General features: G+C 53.3%; 1 protein-coding gene across 1 annotated transcript; it reads right to left on the minus strand.

Annotated features, from left to right (window-relative positions):
• Positions 1 to 5,381: 5,381 nt before the first annotated feature.
• bbc3 (BCL2 binding component 3) lies at positions 5,382 to 18,499 on the minus strand. The gene is made up of 4 exons (XM_069186366.1): positions 18,265 to 18,499; positions 14,642 to 14,924; positions 10,881 to 11,065; positions 5,382 to 7,796 (listed from the first exon to the last, which is right to left on the minus strand). The coding sequence occupies exons 2-4, from the start codon at positions 14,910 to 14,912 to the stop codon at positions 7,695 to 7,697; spliced, it is 558 nt and encodes a 185-aa protein (XP_069042467.1). The 5' UTR covers positions 14,913 to 14,924; positions 18,265 to 18,499; the 3' UTR covers positions 5,382 to 7,694.
• Between the last annotated feature and the right edge of the window lie 22 nt (positions 18,500 to 18,521).

An 18,521-nucleotide genomic window follows, 5' to 3' on the forward strand; every position in this document is an offset into this window, starting at 1 on the left:
TTCGGAGGTAAAATACCAGTAACGCCATTACTGATACTCCAGTGAAGCCCCCATCTGTTGCTCATGGGTAAGAAATATCGCTCCTGGGGACACATCCCCCCTGAGCCCGGGGTTTAATTGTCTCTGCTAGAGGTGGTTCCCACAGTGGTGCTTTCTGTGGACCCCATCCTCTGTACTAGTGCTGAAGGTATTGCAGTGCACATCCCTCTTTTCCCTGTTGAGTGGGCACATTTCAGCTTCTTGGCATCTCAGTTCTGACCATGTGGTCAAGGACTGCATTGCCGAGCACCGCAGACACACGGGGGCGCTGCTCGCGGGCAGGATCTCGCCGGTGTCCCCTCGGGATCCTGCCGGTGCCACTCCGCCAACGGGTGCCTCTAACAAGCGGGAGAGCCCGAGGAGGATGTCCGCAGGTCTTCAACTTCCCCTTGTGCGTACGGGCGTCGCAGGCCTAAATCCACGTCTCTTCGATTGACTGATCCAGCCCGGGGCTGGGTAGTAAAAGAACCGATTCGCGATTCCGAGTGTTGCAGAAGTAATCAAAAGCACGCGATGCTTTAAAAATTCGGTAAGCTTGCAATACGCATCCATGGGGAAAACATTCCTATGGCCAACAGAAGCAGAGGACACTGCTGAAACATTTTGCACACACCCCTGGCGCTGTTATGTCATTGCCCTCCGGCTCCTTTGGCGTAGCTATCGTCCCGTGTTTATTCGTACCAGATTTCAGTATTCTGACAGAATGAACTGTAGATTTCAGGGTACGGCTGTCCGAGTGGGTCAGCACCCTGTGTTGCTAAACTCGAGAGGGGGAAGGTCCTGCTCTGGGGTCTGTTACTTCCACGTCTTCCAGAGGAAATCCCTGCCGGGGTCGTCTGGCGGCAGGCTAGGTTTAGACATCGGATGTTGTTTAGCTGTTGGGCCCGACGGGGCCTGTCCGGATTTTAACCGGTCTAATTCCGGTCTGCGGTGTGTCTGGCCCGGCTCCGTCTGAGCACTGCCGAGTCGCTCCGGGGGGGTCCCGTGTCGCGGCGCGCGCCGCGGTGGGGTGGCTGCCTGACCTGGAGCAGCATTAGGCCCGTTCCGGAGCAGCTGCTGGGGGGGTGGGGGGGTGACAGATGGGACATGCGGGCAGACGCCAGCGCCGGCGGCCGTGTGTCATTTCTGAGAGGCCAGGCCACGACGGCGGCGGCAGCTTGCACCACATCCCCCCTGCAAACAGGCACAGTCGCCCCGCACGGGTCCCAGCTTCGCTCGTACCCCTGCGGGGTCCTGTTCTTGCTGCGAGGCCCCTTTGCGGCCTGTGGGCAGCAGGTATCGGTACAAGCCAGGGGCAGGTGGTGGGTGTCTCACTCTTGCAGCTGGTTTTGAGTACGCCTGCCATGGAGAGGTGGTGTTAAAAGGGCATGAAGCTCTGGCTTCGGTAGCGGAGCTCACAAACAAGGACACGCGTCCCGGTAGATGGGGAGGATGTAAAAGTGATCCTCCTGAGATGGGGAGCGCACATTAGTCCGCCTGTTGCGATAGGGGTTGCACGAAAGTTATCCCCATGAGATAAGGGGTGCATTACAAGCTCGCCTGAGGCGCTCCTGCCATAGCAGGGTATAAATGTTCGAGGGGCTTCCCCAAGATAGGGGGTGGGTCAAACGTATTCCCGTGAGATAGCGAGCACATTCAAGCCGTTCCCCCGAGACTGACGGTGTGTGATAGGCAGTCCTCAGAGACGGGGCCGTGAATCCTGCTGAAATGGGGAAGGCGTGATGTGCGTTTCCCCAAGATTACACTTGCGGAAGGTAAAGGCTGTTCCCCTGAGGTTGGGGGTGCGTGTGAGGGGGGGCTGTCCTACAGGCATTTCCCTGAGATAGGCTAGTCTGCAAGGGGACAGTCAGAGCTGTCACCGCCACTAGAGACCCCCAAGGCCTCTGTCGTTTGACAAGAGACGCACACTTAGTGATAGATAAGACTTTATTGATCCTGAAGGGAAACTGATGATTAGATCGCTGCAGGTGATTCATTGAACGCTCTCTCACATGGTCGTTTGGCCATCTGTCCAGCTTCTAACTGCTGCATCCGATACAGGGTCGAGCAAGCGAGGGGCACACAGCGAGACACCTCTGATTGGGACACCTGGGCGTCACAGACCACACACATGCACGCACTGTGAGAACTTCGGGGTCTTTGGCTATAAAGACCTGCAGGACCGCTGAAAGAAAGCCTCCTGCGCGATATAGTGTCTTCATCGTGAGCTATTAATGTGTCCACATCCCTGCCGGCCCGGCTCCGTCTGTCACACGGGCACTGAGAAAGCACCCAAGACTGGGGGCAGTAGAATCCATTCTCCTTATTCAGGGGGCATGCAATTGTACCCCCTGTGTGTGATATTTGTATTAAAGATCTTCCTGGTGTTCCACCAGGTGCCAGCACTCGCCACAGGCTTTTTGAACGAATCGGTTGCACGACACATTGCCAGAGCCACGATGAACATCTGATGGTGTTTTAAACCCGTAGTAATCTTTTCTCGTGTGAGCTCTGGAGTCGCGAAAATCACTACTTTACCTCAGAGCAAACACACGTGCATTAGACCCAGACCATGGTTTTCCTCCAATACAGAATTTCTTCATAACATGCAGACAGTAATTTTAGGATAAAGATGTTGGTCAAGAGATGCTTGGTGCAGATGATATAGGTGTGACAAAACACAGAAGGCGTTTGCCAACGAAACAAGTTTTTTTTTTGTGTTGGTTTCACTGACACGGTTGCCTGCAAGTGTACAAAATCTCATTAAGTTTCAGACTGATGATTTTTTATTTCTGTTTTTGACTGACCTTTCTTTCGTTTCCTTGAGTACGACACCATCAGGCCCTGGGGATATATTGATCTCGAGTGCTTCTAATATCTGAAACACTTCCTCTTGTTCTACACTAATAACAATTTAATAGGCAACCTTGTCTTTCCACTGGCACGTTGTTGGCTTCTTCATTAGTGAGCACCTGAGTTAAATGCTCATTGTGTACATTAGCTATTGGTCTTGCATTGTCTCGATATTTCCAGTTATTGTCCTGTGTTATGCGAATATTTTTTAATTATTATTTCAAAGAAATTTCCCATTGGATCATATTGCATATGCAGTTCAATTAGGAGGCGACGCATTCCTGCATGTGCAATACCTGGAGAGGGAGCTGAATTCTGTTTAGAATCTCTTCATCATAGTACAATGCCTTCTACGTCAAGAATGCAGAGCAGCACTGAAATATCCTCCTGGCTGATGATGGATCCTTCTGTTTGACTAAATAATTCTATAGGCTACAGATCCTTCATGATCACATTAAGTACGAGAATTTGTACTTCTGTAATTATATAGAGTACTTGATTTCTTTTACTAAATGCAGCACAATGCATTGTGTTGTAGCTAAAGTAATCTTCTTTTCATATATCCTTTGAGTCTAAGAGTGCTCAAGTAGAGGCACCAGAATGCACTAAACACTCCTCAACACCCTGAGGACTCAGACCTTCTGTAAATCCACAAAACCCTGATTTGACGACTACAGTAGCAATGTCTGATATTTAGCTGAGATTAATACACACATAATGACACAATTTGTTAATTATTAACATAAATAATACACAGACATGATTATCTCATAGTAATAGAAGCCTGCCATATTTATAAAAGTTTTTCAAGATCCGTACACAGTGCCAGACGTTCTGCTTGGCAGAATCCTGCCCTGACTGTACAGGTAAACTGACTCTTGGAGTGTTTGACTGTTCATCTTTCTGCTGTATCATTAAAAGCTGACTCTTGTGTGGCAATATGCCATATCATATTGTCAGGGCCAGGACGCGCACAGCTCCACAACACCCTCTCAAATTGCACTTCAGCAGAAAGTGATTTAAAAACACAGCCCTTAACCACTTACTTAAGCACTTGAACTGGTATTTTCCTGAAAACAATATTAATTATCCCTGTTATCTGAGGTGTGTTCTTTTTCCCCATTGTTTGCAATTCCGAAACAGGTCGAACTTGTATTACATCACTCTCCACTCAAACAAATTTGCCACATATTAAAGCTATTGAAGTCATTATTTTGGATCTAATACAGTAATAAGAGTGCTACAGGCAATGATTTACCGTACATTTGTACTCATCTGCTTAGGCGTCTCATTTACACAGAACCATCTCTTTTCATCTTTTTTACATACTGTATCTATGCAAATATCGAAATTTTGAGAACCATCGAAGCCCTAGGTGTCTTTGAGGAAAAAAAAATAAATGTATTTTTCTTTGCCAGCACTAGGGCAGAATACATACAGAACCCTGTCATAATTGAATGTGCAGCTGGAATAGTGTTGTCTTCCCATGTTCAATACAATGCCTATTCTTGTCTGATGTTCTGTATATTGTCTAATGTTAATTATTTCTCAGTTTTCAGCATTGTCTAGTGACCATTATAGCCCAGGGTTCAATCTTGCCATGTGTCTGTTTTCAGTTGTCTAGAGCCCAGTACTTTCCAGTATCTGTAATTCCTGTTTTTAGTATTCACCCGTGTTCTTTATTAAAAATGTAATATTTACAAACCCAGTGTCCCTTAATACTCTGGGTGTGCATGTTGTTGTTCAGTGACCCTGTTGGCCCAGTGTTCATTATCGTTCACCTCCAAGTATCTGTTCCTGCCAGTTGTTCAATGCACGGGATCAGGCTCGCTGTGTTCTCCAAGTCTGTGCCTAAATGGACCCTAAATTGAACCACAGATACTGTAGATTTGGTTTTTCGTGACTGACTCTCCACCAAGAGCAGGGCTCTGTTGATGTTAGAGCCCGCAGGTCTTTTCAGCATCTGTCTACCTAGCAATGTAACCCAAGACATGTCTCAGCCACCAGAAATTGGCATGTCAGGATAGCGCTCCTCTCCGTCCCCCCAGGGGATGCTGGGAAACGCAGTCCGGGTCTGATGTCCAGAAGCCTGGTGCAGGAATCTGCTTGGCGCTGGGCCCCTGGGCTTGCGGCAGCCGTGCCTGGTTGTCATCAGTGCCGTGGCAGCCGGAGCGAACGGTGCAGGAGTTTGTTTGTGTCGGCGTCTGTGCCCGTCTGTGCCAGGGTCTGGTTGCTGTGCCCTTTCCTGTGTTTGTGTAGGCGGGCAGATACGCTGGAGTCACTGCAGGGGGGCATGTTTTTAAATGGCACGTATGCCTTCTGACTTCCAAACTGATCCCACCATAGTTGTCTTGTTTATTCTTAGCAGAGCCTCCTGCCTGGTGAACTTAGCACCTGGCTGGTGTGCCATCTACATTGTGTGCAGCCCAGGGTGTAGGTCAGTGCTGTAGTGGTCTGTACAGGGGTAGTGTTGCTCTACAATGCTCTTAAAAAAGAATGAATGCCACAGATATGTTTGTTTTATTTTATTGTCTGGGTAAAAGATGTACAAAATTCACATAGAAAAAAATGTCAAATAGCAAATGTACACAACTCTTTATCAGAAAACAACATTTTTCCAACCGACACTCCGTACAGTACTGTAATGCCAACCCTTCAACAGAGAATCCAGTGGTCACGGCCTGCAGCCCTGGCCCAGCTCTGACTGGGCAGCTGCAGACAGGGTGGAGGCAGATCAGCGGACTGCACTTGCAATGCTCAGCATGGGATCGGTCCACAGAATAAATTACATCAATAAATAAACCGTAAACCAAGAAACAGCGCCTGGCCAAGTGGCTCAGGTCTGCACTCCCTGTCCTCCTGTTCCCCTGTACGAGACTCCATTGACCAGAAGACCGCCGGCAGGAGGCACCTGGGAGATTTCGGATCGGGATCGAGACTGGGATTCGGGCGGAAATACCTGACTTTCTCGGACAAGGGCTGCGACCACTTCATCGTTTCGACCTCTGCGAACGCCCTACAAAACGCTTGACCAAGAACCGGCCGCAAAGGAGGAACTAAACTTTTTCAAAGCTCAGCCGGGGGGGGGGGTTTGGTCCGGACAGGATCCGCAAGCCGCCCCCGTGACTCGTCCCCCGAGCCCAGCCTCTCCGCTTCCGAGAAGGCACCTCCTTCTTTTTACCGTGTCGGCGTTCCCGAAAGGGAGGCGATGTTCTCCTTTTTTCCAGTGGGCAACGCCGTGGGGGTCTGGACAAGAGTTTCAGGCTCCTGCTGTCTGACCAGGCAGCAGAAGAAAGCGTGCTGGCAGCACAGCGGGACCCTCTCCCTGGCCAGGACCACCGGCCCCAGCGCCCTGCTCGTCCGGCTATCCCAGGCTGCCTCCGCGCGCGCGAGAGAGCAGGAGTTTGAGGAACAATCCTCTGGAGTCCAGCCAACTCTAGGATAAGCATTTCCCACTGGTCTGGATCACCAGTTCACTGTTGGGGCACCGTTTGCAGGGCTACCGATGAACAGGAGGGCAAGGCAGAGAACTCAGGCTAACATGTTTGAACCAAAATGCTTAAAATGAACTGTATTTACATATAACAATTTCATTTTCCAGTGTCGGGTATCCACAACAATACCGATATCTGCAGTGTATCAGCAAATATCCTCATAGCTCATGCCGAGGGGCCCTGTGACTGGCAATCCCCTGTAGAAGAGCGATGTCTGTACTGAGTTCTAGTAGGGAGCTGCGTCAGCATGCTTAGGCTGCAATGGACCAGGTGAAGGTTAATCTCATGCTGAAAGGAAAAGAGGCACAACGTTTCAACTGTGGAGCCTCCTTCAGGTGTGGACCTGAGTCTTCCCCCGAAGAAGACGCCACAGCCGAAACGTTGTGTCTCTTTTCCTTTCAGCGCAGAACTAACCTTTACCTGCTCCTTTGATGTCTATGTTATTTCTGCTGCTTCTGCTGCTGCTTCTTCAGGGTTTTTCCAGTGTAGTTGAACTGATTGAAAAAAAAAACGTTTATCCCATTATAGGGAAACAGAGAGAATGAACCGGGATCACAAGCAAGCCTGAGGCCAGTCTGGGGAGGCCCGTCTACCCCCGACCACGCGACATCTGATTTCCACTGCCTTGCGAGTGATTTTGTTTCTGGGGTCGATCGCCTTCCTTCCAGCAGCTCTCAGGGAAACGGCACGGTGACGTGGCTCGTGCCACAACTGGTCAGAGAATGAGACAGGCTGAAGAGTCCCTCAGCCTTTCCCAGCCTTATTTCTGATGCAGAAGGTTTGGGTGCACGTGTGCCCAGGGAGATCTGCTGCATGAATGGCAGAGATGCACAGTACAGTTGTCCAGTTTTCCCACAGTGCTTCCAGCGCACCCCGTGGCGTATCAGTATTATGCTTGAGCGTATGTGTACGACCCTGCACAGCTTGTCCATTTTGTCCTTAGTGTTAGTCCCCCTGTGCTGCCTTGGTGCGGCTCGTCTTTATAGAGAAGATACCTGTGGAAGTGAAGCCGAGCGTGTCCTGACTCAGAAATGTGCCTGTCCGCTCCGGTCCAGAGTCCCGGTGAAGGGTTGGCAAGCAGGGGAGAGTGGCGTACCCCCAGGAAACACAGGAATCATCCAGCGCTTGCGTCCTGATGCTACATCTCTTCTCGGAATGTTTAAAAAAAAAAAGGGCAAAAAAACGAAAAAAGGGTATCCGATTCCAGCGGACGTGACCCTCAAATATCAACTCCCATCACCCCCTCCCACGGCCTCGGGTGTCTGTGGAAGAAAGGGGGAGGCCAGCCCCCCCACCCCGGCCCTCACTTCCTTCCCCTTCTCCCCCAGTTCATCTCAGTCCCGGCAGGTAGAGTGCAGCGAGTGTGTCTGTGATGAAGTTGAACAGTTCTCTGCACAGTCCGCGCCAGTTCTGCCAGGGCTGGGCTTCGTTCTGAAAATACAGAGAGAGAGCGAGAGAGAGAGAGAGCAGGGCGGTTAGAGAGGGTGTCTCTTCCGAAGAGCTCTGTCACAGCCTCCACCTCCCCTGCCTCCCCCCATATCCCAGCATCCTGTCCTGTCTGGACACCGTTCCAGTGCAGCTCTCCTGGTCCGTAATCCCAGGGCTGGGGGGCGGGACAGGGAGGGCTGCCGCCGATGCAGTCCTTCCTCACTGCCCTGTGCCTGGGAATGACCGGTGGAGACCTCGGAGGGCAGGAGGGGCGTGGTGCTGCTGCTGTTCTATTCTCATCGAGTCTGCTTTTGAAAAATACGACATCACCCATCTGCCACTCTTGTGACACTTCGGGACAGTGCGTCCCGACCACCTGGAAAGTCCCAGGTGCGATTCCTGCTGGGGCTTGGCAAAAGCATATTTATTGTTCTGCTTGCTTCCTGTTTGTCCATACTGTCACTGTTTATTATGAACTGTTTTGTAATGTACTGTTTAGATTGTGTGGTGTGCTGTCTGTTGCTCTGTGCATGTCCGGGGAGATCAGTGTGATTCATGTGTACATGTACATACGGCAGATAAACCGCTGTATCTGTCTGAGTCTGTCTACTTGCAGAAGTAAAATGTCAGTGAGGCAACACCAGGCGTGAAACGGAAGGCATCTGGTTCGTCTCTTGTTTCATCGTGCAGGAATGCGACTTGCAGACCCTCACGCAGAATGTCGGTATTCGAAGCACGTTTGTGGAAGGGTGCGGGACTGGCTGGCATGTGGACTATTTTGGAAGCTGGCGGGCAGGGGGTTTTGCTCAATCCAATGTACACCCTTCACCCAGCCTTGGTCAAGTATCGAAACTGTCGACGAGCAGGACTGATGTTATTAAACGAGAAGTGTGAGGAGAGAGAGCTGGGCGATCTGTTTGCCATCTAGGGAGTGGCATCGGGCGGAGCGGTGGCTCTGTGCCTCAGGATCTGTGCCTGTGGCTGGAAGGTTGCAGGTTCAAATCCTGCAGCCGGCAGAGGAATCCTACTCCGTTGGGCCCCTGAGCGAGGCCCTTAACCCCAGCTGCTCCAGGGGCGCCGTATAAATAGCTGACCCTGTGCTCTGACCCCCAGCTTCTCTCCCTGTCTGTTTGTCTCATGGAGAACAAGCTGGGGTCTGCGAAAAGACACATTCCTAATGCAAGAAATTGTATAGGGCCAATAAACTGGTCAATCTAAACTTCATTTAATGATGCCTAGCACAAACTTTGGAGTGTTAGACCACAAGCACTGTAGATTTACCGTTTTTTTTTACACCCATAGGTGACACCCTTTGGTTATTTAAATTGATTACCTACTGTGTGCCGCTGTTTAAACGTGACACAAGTACATCCTCTTCCCCAGGCAAAACACAAACAGAAAAAAAAACTCTCTGACTTCTGTCTTGGAAGCACCTGTCCGTTCCTTTTATTGCACATCATTGTGCATATCATCGTACTTTTCCACCGCTTCGACACTGATAACCACCAGACACTACATGGAAACTGAGAGAGCCAGACAGGCAGGTGTCTGTGTGTGTGTGTGCGCGTGCGTGCCTTAGCGCTGTGAGGAGCGATCTGTGCGCCAGGAGTCAGGAGACGCGTCGCGCCACACGACAGCAGCTGCTCTGACTCACCGGCTTAAAATAGCAGCTCGCTTTTAAACACCAGGGCAGGAGACCGAGAGCGCGGCGGACGCAGACGAGCAGCCCGACAGACACAGGGAAGAGAGAGGCGCGGGAGGGGCTGGGGGAGAGGGCGGAGGAGGTCCCAGACAGACAGAGAGACAGCAGGCGGAGACAGACAAGCGATAGAGAGGGGGGGGGCGGGAGAATGCGATCTCGTGCCCGTCTTTCCAGTCCTGCGGGTTGGTTTCAGTTGTTGAGCTGAAGGAGGAAGTTAATCAGCCCTTTTTTTTCTCCCTTTTTGTAAATAACGCCTTACGACGTCTCTGTGCCTTCTGGCTCCTCGTCACCAGCCACACAGCTGTAGAAGCAAAGTGCTGTGCTCGTGCCAGGAAGTGCGAAGCAGCAACAACACTGTGTGTTGGTTAAACTTCTTGCCTTTAATCCACTGAGGAGCACTTGTTGAAATTTTGAAAACCCACACAGGCGAGAGCATTTACACCCCTCTTTAGAAACCCCTGTGCAGTGGTTTTTACTATTGTATGAACCTTCTAAACATTACGGTTTTGCATAAGGGCAAAACAGACAGCCCTGCCTTACTAACTTGAATTAGTTTTGACACAGGCAGGGTGGCGCAGAACACCCTGCACAAAACGGAGCACACAGAGACACCAACGGCATCTGGAGTAGTTTGGCTTTGAGTAGCTTATACCTTGGACAAAGAGGGAGCAAGGGAAGTACTGCTTATTTTTTAGGATGCTCATTTTAAAATATATATATATTACTTTAAAATATATAAATAAATAAATACAGTGGAGTTCTCCATGGGTCTGGCCGTGTGCCATGTCGGGCTGTCTCTCTGTCTCCCTCGCCTTCAGGCTCGGCGGAAAGATAAACAGCAAATCAGTCGCTGCTGGTCGAGTGTCGCAACTGAGGCAGCGTATCCAGCCCCGCCCCGGGCGGCAGACAGGCATCGCGTGAGAAGCCCCTGTGCCAGCTGAGTGAGTAAACACTGGCTTATCCCGGCCGCCCCCCCCCAGCTCCGCGCCGGGCTGACATCACTCTCGCTCGCTCGCGTGCTGGCGCGCGGAGGCCTCCCTCCCCGAGACTCTGCCGGAGAGGCACGAGAACCCGAGCGGGGACAGCGAGAAAAGGAGAGGAGGGCGCCCCGGCCCATCTCGCTCGCTTGCTTTTGCAGCAGATGACTGATCTGGGGCCCTCGGGCAGCAGCAGCCTGAAAGGGCGCGGGGTACCCGGCTCTAGGACCGCGGCTGGGGGGAGCGAGTTCCACACCCCCACCACCCTTTGTGTACAGGAGTGCTGTAAAGCTTGCCGGGGTCTGGGCGCCGCGGCAAGGCGGTTGCAGAAAAACCCATGGTAATGTAAGAGCAGATCTCGGGTCAGAATCCCCTCCCCCTCCTGGGCTAGCCCGGTCTGGCACCCACCCTCCTCCGCAGGTAGATGGCGTTCATTTCGTCCCCGATGATCCTCAGCTGCTCCGCCACCCTCCCCGACAGCTCGTCCTCCGACGCGCCGCGGTCCGCGGGGCCCTGGCTCCTCCCCAGCAGCAGGTCGGGCAGAGGCCTGTCCTCGCCGACCGTCTGCGGCCCCCGTGCGGCCCCCTCTTCTCCTGCAAACACACGCACAGGAAGTGCAATGAGGGACGGGCGTTAGGACAGACACCGGCTTTCACCAAGCCTTCGGGCTGAAATGAGGAAAGGTCGTGTGGTGTGGATGTAACGCAGGGAGGCGCAGAGACTGCTCCTTATGCCCCAGAGACTGCTCCTTATGCCCCAGGCACACTTCCTTCACTGGCTGGGCGTCAGCAGGCCTGTCTGTTTTGCTGCTGGGAAGCTCATTTAAATATGGCAGGGCCCTGCGAGTCTCAAGTGGGGCCTGAGCCCTCCCTCGTGTCATTCCTGTGGATGAACTTAAGAAGCTCTGCTCTAAGGCACAGATAGACACTCCAGCCCCCTCCTTCCCCGGATCGCCTGCTTAACTTGTGACTTCTTAAGGCTCTTAGGAGTCTAGTACTGTCTGGACTGACGGCCTCTTTCAGCACTTTGTCCTCTGGTGTTTGCGTCGCCGGCCTGTCCGTTGTCCTGTGTTCGTCCTGTTTGCGCGTTCAGAATGACCCAACCGGTCCAAGCTGTGTTTTCAATTCATCACTAGCAAGTCCAGATGTTTCCCACATCTGCCCCCCACCCTGAGGCTCCTGCAGGTGTGAGGCTGTCCAGGACAGGGAGAGGAGAACCTCCCCCCCAGCCCCCAGAAACCAACAGGAAACAGCTCTGAGTCAGTCTCAGCCCCAGCTGCTTCAACAGTCAAGTGCGAACCTGCTCCTTCTGCTCAAGGGCCGATTTCTCTGTTGCTCTGCTGTCATAATCAACCTTCTCCTTTTTTAAAAAAAAAAAGTTACTTTATGTAATCTCTTAATCTGCTTAAAGAGTCTAGATCACTTCTGTTTGTGCAGGCATGCGCTGCGTGTGGGAGCAAGGCTTTATTTTCTCATTTTCAACCTTGTTGTTGCATCAGTGTTCAGAACCTCTTTGACACGGCTAATCTAGGTCACAGGTATTGCAGCACCTTGGCTGTAATAATGCAACTGAAAAAATAACCACAATTACACTTCCTTGCCATAAGGATATTCTGAATAGCATTGACGTAGAAAAGAGAGAGGGGGAAACAAGCACACACACTGAGCATGCAGAAGTAGTCTTGTCTGGTAGTTTGGCTTTATTTTGCATGACGTAGGGCCAGAAGCAGACGCTCACGTGAAAGGCTGGCTTTAGCTTCACTGCAGGGGCACGGGAGAAACGGGATGTTTTGTTTCTCATTATGGTGTGGCATGGGCTCTGTACGTCCGCTCGCACGCTGGTGCTCAGACGGAGGAGAGCTGCCCCGAACGGGGAAGCAGGAGAAGGCTGGCTTGTTGCCAGGGCAACCGCGGCCCAGAGCCTATAGAAATGGGCTTCGTTCATTGGCCGGCAGCCCCGCCGAGCAGGCTGGGATAGGTCGGGCTATGAGGTGAGCAAGGCGGGCCTTGTCGGTAGGAAGGGAGAAGCAGCATCACAGAGACAGAGGGAGGAAAAACAGGAGAAGGCGAGAGAGTGAGAGGGGAAAAAAAAACGGAGAGAGAGGTGAAGACTTTAGGAAAGAGAGAGGAGTCCTGAGCAGAAAAAGGCTTGCAGACAGAGGCAGTAATATGGAGAAAATAAAGAATGAAGGGAGGAGAGGAGAGCGCGCTCCTGGCTCTGTTGACCCTCGCTGTGGTGCCTTCTGCGCGGCTCCCTGCGCCAGCCTTCGCCAGTTTGTGTTGGCGCACTTGACCCCGTGCAGGTGAAATCACATGGGCCCGCGCGCCTCGGCGTTAACGCCATTGTTTAGAGGTTTTGCCAAGCGACTCCCTGCTGGGGCGGAGCGCTGGCTCTGTGGCTAAGGATCTGCGCCTGTGACTGGAAGGTTGCCGGTTCAAATCCTGCAGGCAGCAGAGGAATCCTACTCCGTTGGACCCCTGAGCAAGGCCCTTAACCCCAGCTGCTCCAGGGGCGCTGTACAATGGCAGACCCTGCGCTCTGACCCCAGACTTCTCTCCCTGTCTGTGTCTCCTTGGAGAAAAAGCTAGGGTATGCAAAAAGATGAATTCCTAATGCAAGAAATTGTATAGGGCTAATAAAGAAACATTACATTATTGTGTGCTGCGGCCTGCGGGGGGCGCCGCGAGACGGGTATCACACACCCTGCTGCCCCAGATCCGTGCCTCTGTTGCTTCGCGGGGAGCTCTCAGTCTTACTTCCACTTTTTCTCTCTCGCTGTGTAACAACGGGCCCAGGTTTCGGTTTCGGGGCTCTTCTTGTGCGACAGCGCGGACGTGTCGGGCCCGGGCTGGCCCGTACGCTACCGAGGGGGACAGTGCTCCCCCGCTCAGCGGCGCGGCCCTAGGGGCAGCTCAGCCTAAGTGCGCTCGCTGAATTTCGACATCATCAGGACGACGGGATCTTGCGCCCACTGGGGAGACATTACCCCTGCTTCTTCGTGCTCGAAAAGGACGGGGGAAATCTCTCCCCCCCACTTAAATGAGCGAAAGAGCTGGCGGCCCATCATCAGCACGGCTTCACAGCTACACCTCCAGTCCTTCCGAAGACGAATTCAAGGCCAATGCAAACCAGCCATCGGAATCAAGCAGTGGAGCAAACTGCATCATCCCTTCAATATTTTGTGTACTTGTACCTCAGTGCGTCTGAGTTTCTTTAAAAGCTTCCAGAAGTCATTTCGGGTGCGTAAAACGAATCGCCGAAATACACAATACGACGCACAGTGACGTGGAAAAAAACCCAAGCGTTTTTGAGTGAGGGTCGCGCCCTCTTGTCAAGAGGGGTCGGACGACCTCCCCGCGACCTCTCGCGCGCCGCTGGGACTGCCCCCGGCCCGTCTGAGCTGCGACGCCCACCTGGGCTCCCTCTGTATGGACGTGAGCGCCCCCTGGCGTCAGCAGAGCGAGTCTGTGCCGGAGGACACTGGCCAGGGAGAGGCCATCAGACTCCCAGGGCACTGCATGCCGACTGGCTTCTGGTTCTGCCCACCACTGGTGCCCGGTGTCGGGGGCCCATCGTGCTGTTTTAGGCAGCTTCCCTTTCAGGCCATAAAGGCCCTTGGGGGAATGGGGGGCAAGGGCCACCATGTCCTCGACCATCCGACACTGGAGGTGGAGGAGATGTGGTCAGCATCACATCACAGCTGGCCTATCACCCCCGGTACTCCCTTGGAAAGCAAGCCGAGTAGACCTGGGAGCCGTCTGGAAGCAATGTGCTGTTTTAGGGCGATATGACTTCCTTACACTTATCAACGCTCTTCCGGACACTCCACTCAAAGCGCTTTACTGGTAATGGTGAATCCCACTATCACCACCAATGTGCAGCACCACACGGCAGCCTTAGTGCACCAGTACTCTCCCCACACACCAGCTCTCAGTGGGAGGAGAGCAGAGTGATGAAGCCAGTTCAGAGAGGGGGATTGTTAGGAGGCCATGATGGGTAAAGTCCAGGGGGAAATTTGGCCAGGACACCGGGGTAAACCTGATGTTAGTCAACATACAAGGCAGATGTGTCTGCAGATGCGTCTGCTTCTCCAGCGCGTTTCTCAGCTCTGCTTTCCCCCGAACTGCCCCCCACCTCCCCGCTGTCCTCCCGCACCCCGGCTCGCTTACCTGTGCTGGCCCTGCTGGTGCCCCCAGGGGCTCCCCCTGGCCGGGCGGGGGGCGCGGCGCAGGTGGGCACGCCGCCCAGGGCGCCCGGGGCCTGAGTCTGGGTGGCGACGTCCCGCAGGGGCCCCACGAACGGGCGGGGGGGGAGTTGCGAGATGCGGGGGTAGTAGGAGCCCCGGCGCCAGGAGTCCCCACGGATGGCCTCGAACCTGCAGCTGTGCCGCCCGCTGTGCCCCCGGCTGCCCTCGATGCCGTCGTTCTGTGCGCGGGCCATGACGGGGCTCGTCTGCGGCGGCCCGGGAAAAGACAACACAGGAGACAGATCCGTCACTCCACGCGGAGCAGGGCAGCAGATCCCGGACCGCAGGGCAGCCGATCGCCCGGCGGCCTCAGTCAAGCAGAGCCGGGTGGTAATAAGGCTCCCGATGCAAGGCATTTTGACGCATTCCGGGTTTTACCAGCAGCAATTAGCTACGTCTGCTTTATAATAATAATGTTTCTTTATTAGCCCTATACAATTTCTTGCATTAGGAATGCGTCTTTTCGCATACCCCAGCTTGCTCTCCATGAGACACACAGACAGGGAGAGAAGCTGGGGGTCAGAGTGCAGGGTCAGCCATTTATACGGCGCCCCTGGAGCAGTTGGGGTTAAGGGCCTCGCTCAGGGGCCCAACGGAGTAGGATTCCTCTGCCGGCCGCGGGATTTGAACCGGCAACCTTCCGGTCACAGGCGCAGGTCCTCAGCCACAGATCCGCCGCTCCGCCCCAAGAGGTCGGTCTAACACGTCTGCCCACTCAAATGTAAATACAGTTGCCGAGCATATGGAGAACCTGGTGTCCTTAAAACTCCGGCAGCAGCTAGCAGCGTGCCTGTGCCCGGCTACCACGCAGGGGGAGACTCGGTTCTGTTCCTGCACAGCTGGGCTCGCCGGCGGGCCGAGTGCTGGTCCGCTAGGACATGTCCCCCGATGAGGTTCTGGGATCGGCCTGTGGCTCCCAAATAACTTGCATGCAAGGGAGAGGCAAGTCCACCCACACACCCGTGAGAAACATCTCCTCTTTTATGAGCTCCCCCCCAAAAAATGACAGATCAAGTCTGAGTGTGTTCTTTTTCGTTTACGTCTTTTTGTTTTTGGTTGACTGATTTCCGAGCGATTCCATCCTTTTCCGATTTCCTTCTTAACAGATGCGTGTTGCCCCCACAACCCCCCTCCCCAGCCTACTCCTGCACGTTACTGGAACGAAACAAAACGTGGGTGTCGCCCCCCGGTGGAGGCCGAGTGAACTGCAGCGCTCGCAGGGAGAAACAGCTCCGTGAACATGTCTGATCCAAACCGTACCAGGGTCTAGAAATCTGCCTTTCATGTTCGCTTCCCCTCGATACAAAACACGCGGAGCCGAGTTCTGTAACCAGACAGGAAACTGTGCTGATCTAATTTTGGTTGGAGAAACCAACAGATTTTCCGTTAGTGCCCTTTTTTTTTTTTGCATTCAATGAACAACTGCGCTTTCAGTTTGTCGCCTTTGTCACTGAAACTTGGTCATGTTTATGTGTATTATAATTGGAACTGAAACTTCCCCAGTAAAAATCCACAGTAAGGTGCCATTCAGCAACCACCACAGCAAAACACATGTAATGTCCTGCACGGTTGGTTTATCGCTATTCGTTTGCCTAGAAGCAATTTATAAAGTAAAACATGTAACTATCCCAATTGTTTTTTACATTGCTTTTCTCCCACAAATCTGAAGTTTATATTGCTCGACTTGCAATCATCTCTTCGGGTTCTTAATATTTACACGGGGGGTTGTGTTCAGGAACACGCGCCCATCTCGTACGTCTCTGGTGTATGTATACAACTCTTTTATTTGCTTGGCCATCCTGATACATTCGCAGAAATCCGTAAACACTCGCGGGCACGGGCAGTCCGCCAAACGCCGTGTGTTTTTCCCGAGCCGGGAGCCTGTGTCACACGTAGCCGCCAGAGGGCAGTGCAGAGCGCCCTCGTGTGCGTGTGCTTGTTTGTAAACAAATCCGGGCTGCGGCGCGCGCTCAAACACACGGCCACCAAAATACACACACACACACATGCAAGACCGCGCAACACGCGACGACACGCCTCGAGAGAAGCGTGCCCCTCTTTCACAATTCCTCCACGATAAAAACAGACGCGCTCCAGCGAGATCTTTTGCCCTTTTTTTTTTAATACGAAAGCAAGAACGCTCAAATTTCCGTTTTGCAACACCGAAAACATTATCGGTCGCTGCATCGAGTGGAAAAAGTGTTTACGTGGGAGAAACGCTCCATTAAAAAAATAAAATGGAAATACTGAAGCAAGACGTGTAAATATACTATATGTGCATGTATCTGAAGTTACATCAGCCGTCTGCGACGTGTGCTACATGAAAGCCAAAGACCAAGAAACGCCAATTTGTCCAACGTTTTCAGTGCGTTTACACGCGAGTTTTTCTACACGGGATTTAGGTGCTCCGAGGCATACGAGTCCCGCCGGGGTGTGCAGACGATGAGCAGAACGACAGAGGAGCAGTCTTTGATCTCTGACCCACTTACTGGTCTATATCGTCCACGCATTTCCAAAGCTCCGATCAATAACACGACCGATCGAGCGCCGGTCAGGCGCCCAAATAAAAACCTGATTTCAACGCCTCGTAGGGGTGACTTGCAGCGTGCACACCCGGCGACAGTGCAAGAGCCTTTAACAGACAGTAACGTGCTTTTCTGCACCGCCAGTTCACACGCGATTCAGAATCTCCCTGATTCCCTTCTGTGTCACAGCGTCTCTCACACGACTGCGATCTCGCTTCTCAAAAAGCAGTGAAACAGACGCGAAAGCCACCCCACGTCCGGTCTTCCGCATCACCGTGTGCCGAGTGGGGACCCCGCGGGACAGCTGAGTCTCCCTGCAGCCCGCGAGCGGAGCAGGGCAGAGCCGCGACACGCCTGTCACTGAAAACACGCGAACGCAGAGACAGATCGCGTCGCGGACAGTGTAGCTTTCTGAACCACAGCACAGCGTCCCCGAAGTGTAGACGCTGGACCTGGCGCGTCCCTGTCGGACATGCGGGCAGAGTCCTCGGTTGCCCTCGAACATCCACCCGGGTACTGACACTGCAGTGGTGCCCTCGCTGCCTTTTCGAGACAAGCCGTGCGCGGGGGCACACGTTTGCAGGACCAACGCGATTAAACAACAGCACCGCACTCAGCCACCAACATCAAACCGCATCCCGGGCAGCGGGGAGGAAGGTCGCGTTCCTTCGCTTTCTGACACCCCGATTCCACCTTAAAACCGCGCGACTGCAGGGGTCGCAGGTCGAGAATTACAACACACTGAGTGTCAGAATTTCTGAGGGCTGCTACGCTCGGAGTTCAAAGTATTACATGTCACCCCTTCACGACCCACCCACCTCCCCAGAAAAACTCACATCAGAGTGCCCTGGGCTGTCCGCGACCACAACAGTGCCGGACACGAACCCGCCGCACAGTCCCGCAATGCACATAAGGAGGTCACCCTTTACTCTGCAGCGAAGCAAAACAAAACCCCAGCCCAACTTCTGGCTAGCGGTCAGGCGCCTGGCATATGCAGAAACCGAGAAGAACTCTCACTCACCGAAACGTTACATGAAACGGTGACCGAAACAAATCCTTGTGCTCGCAAAGCAGAAGCCGACGGGTCGGAGACCGTGAGCCGCTCGCCCGCTCGCCCGCTGTCCTGCCCGCTGTCCTGTCCGGTCCGGTCCGCTGCTGTCCTGTCCTGCCCTGTCTCCCTGTTTGGCTGCGCCGTGCCTCTGCGTGCAGCGCGCGCCCCGCTCTGCTTTCAGTGGCGGCCGGCGCTCGCGGACGCCCCGCCCCCCGCGCGAGTCATGC

The sequence above is a fragment of the Lepisosteus oculatus genome, chromosome 3 (genome assembly GCF_040954835.1).
Source record: "Lepisosteus oculatus isolate fLepOcu1 chromosome 3, fLepOcu1.hap2, whole genome shotgun sequence".
NCBI classification, from domain to species: domain Eukaryota; kingdom Metazoa; phylum Chordata; class Actinopteri; order Semionotiformes; family Lepisosteidae; genus Lepisosteus; species Lepisosteus oculatus.

Bases quoted from the DNA above. Each gene is read 5' to 3' on its own strand.
- bbc3 (XM_069186366.1), bottom strand. From the start codon at position 14,912: ATGGCCCGCGCACAGAACGACGGCATCGAGGGCAGCCGGGGGCACAGC. The intron at 11,066-14,641 runs GTAAGCGAGCCG...GTGTGTTTGCAG, and splicing joins CACCAGCAGGGCCAGCACAG to GAGAAGAGGGGGCCGCACGG. The intron at 7,797-10,880 runs GTGGGTGCCAGA...CTGTATTTTCAG, and splicing joins CCATCTACCTGCGGAGGAGG to AACGAAGCCCAGCCCTGGCA.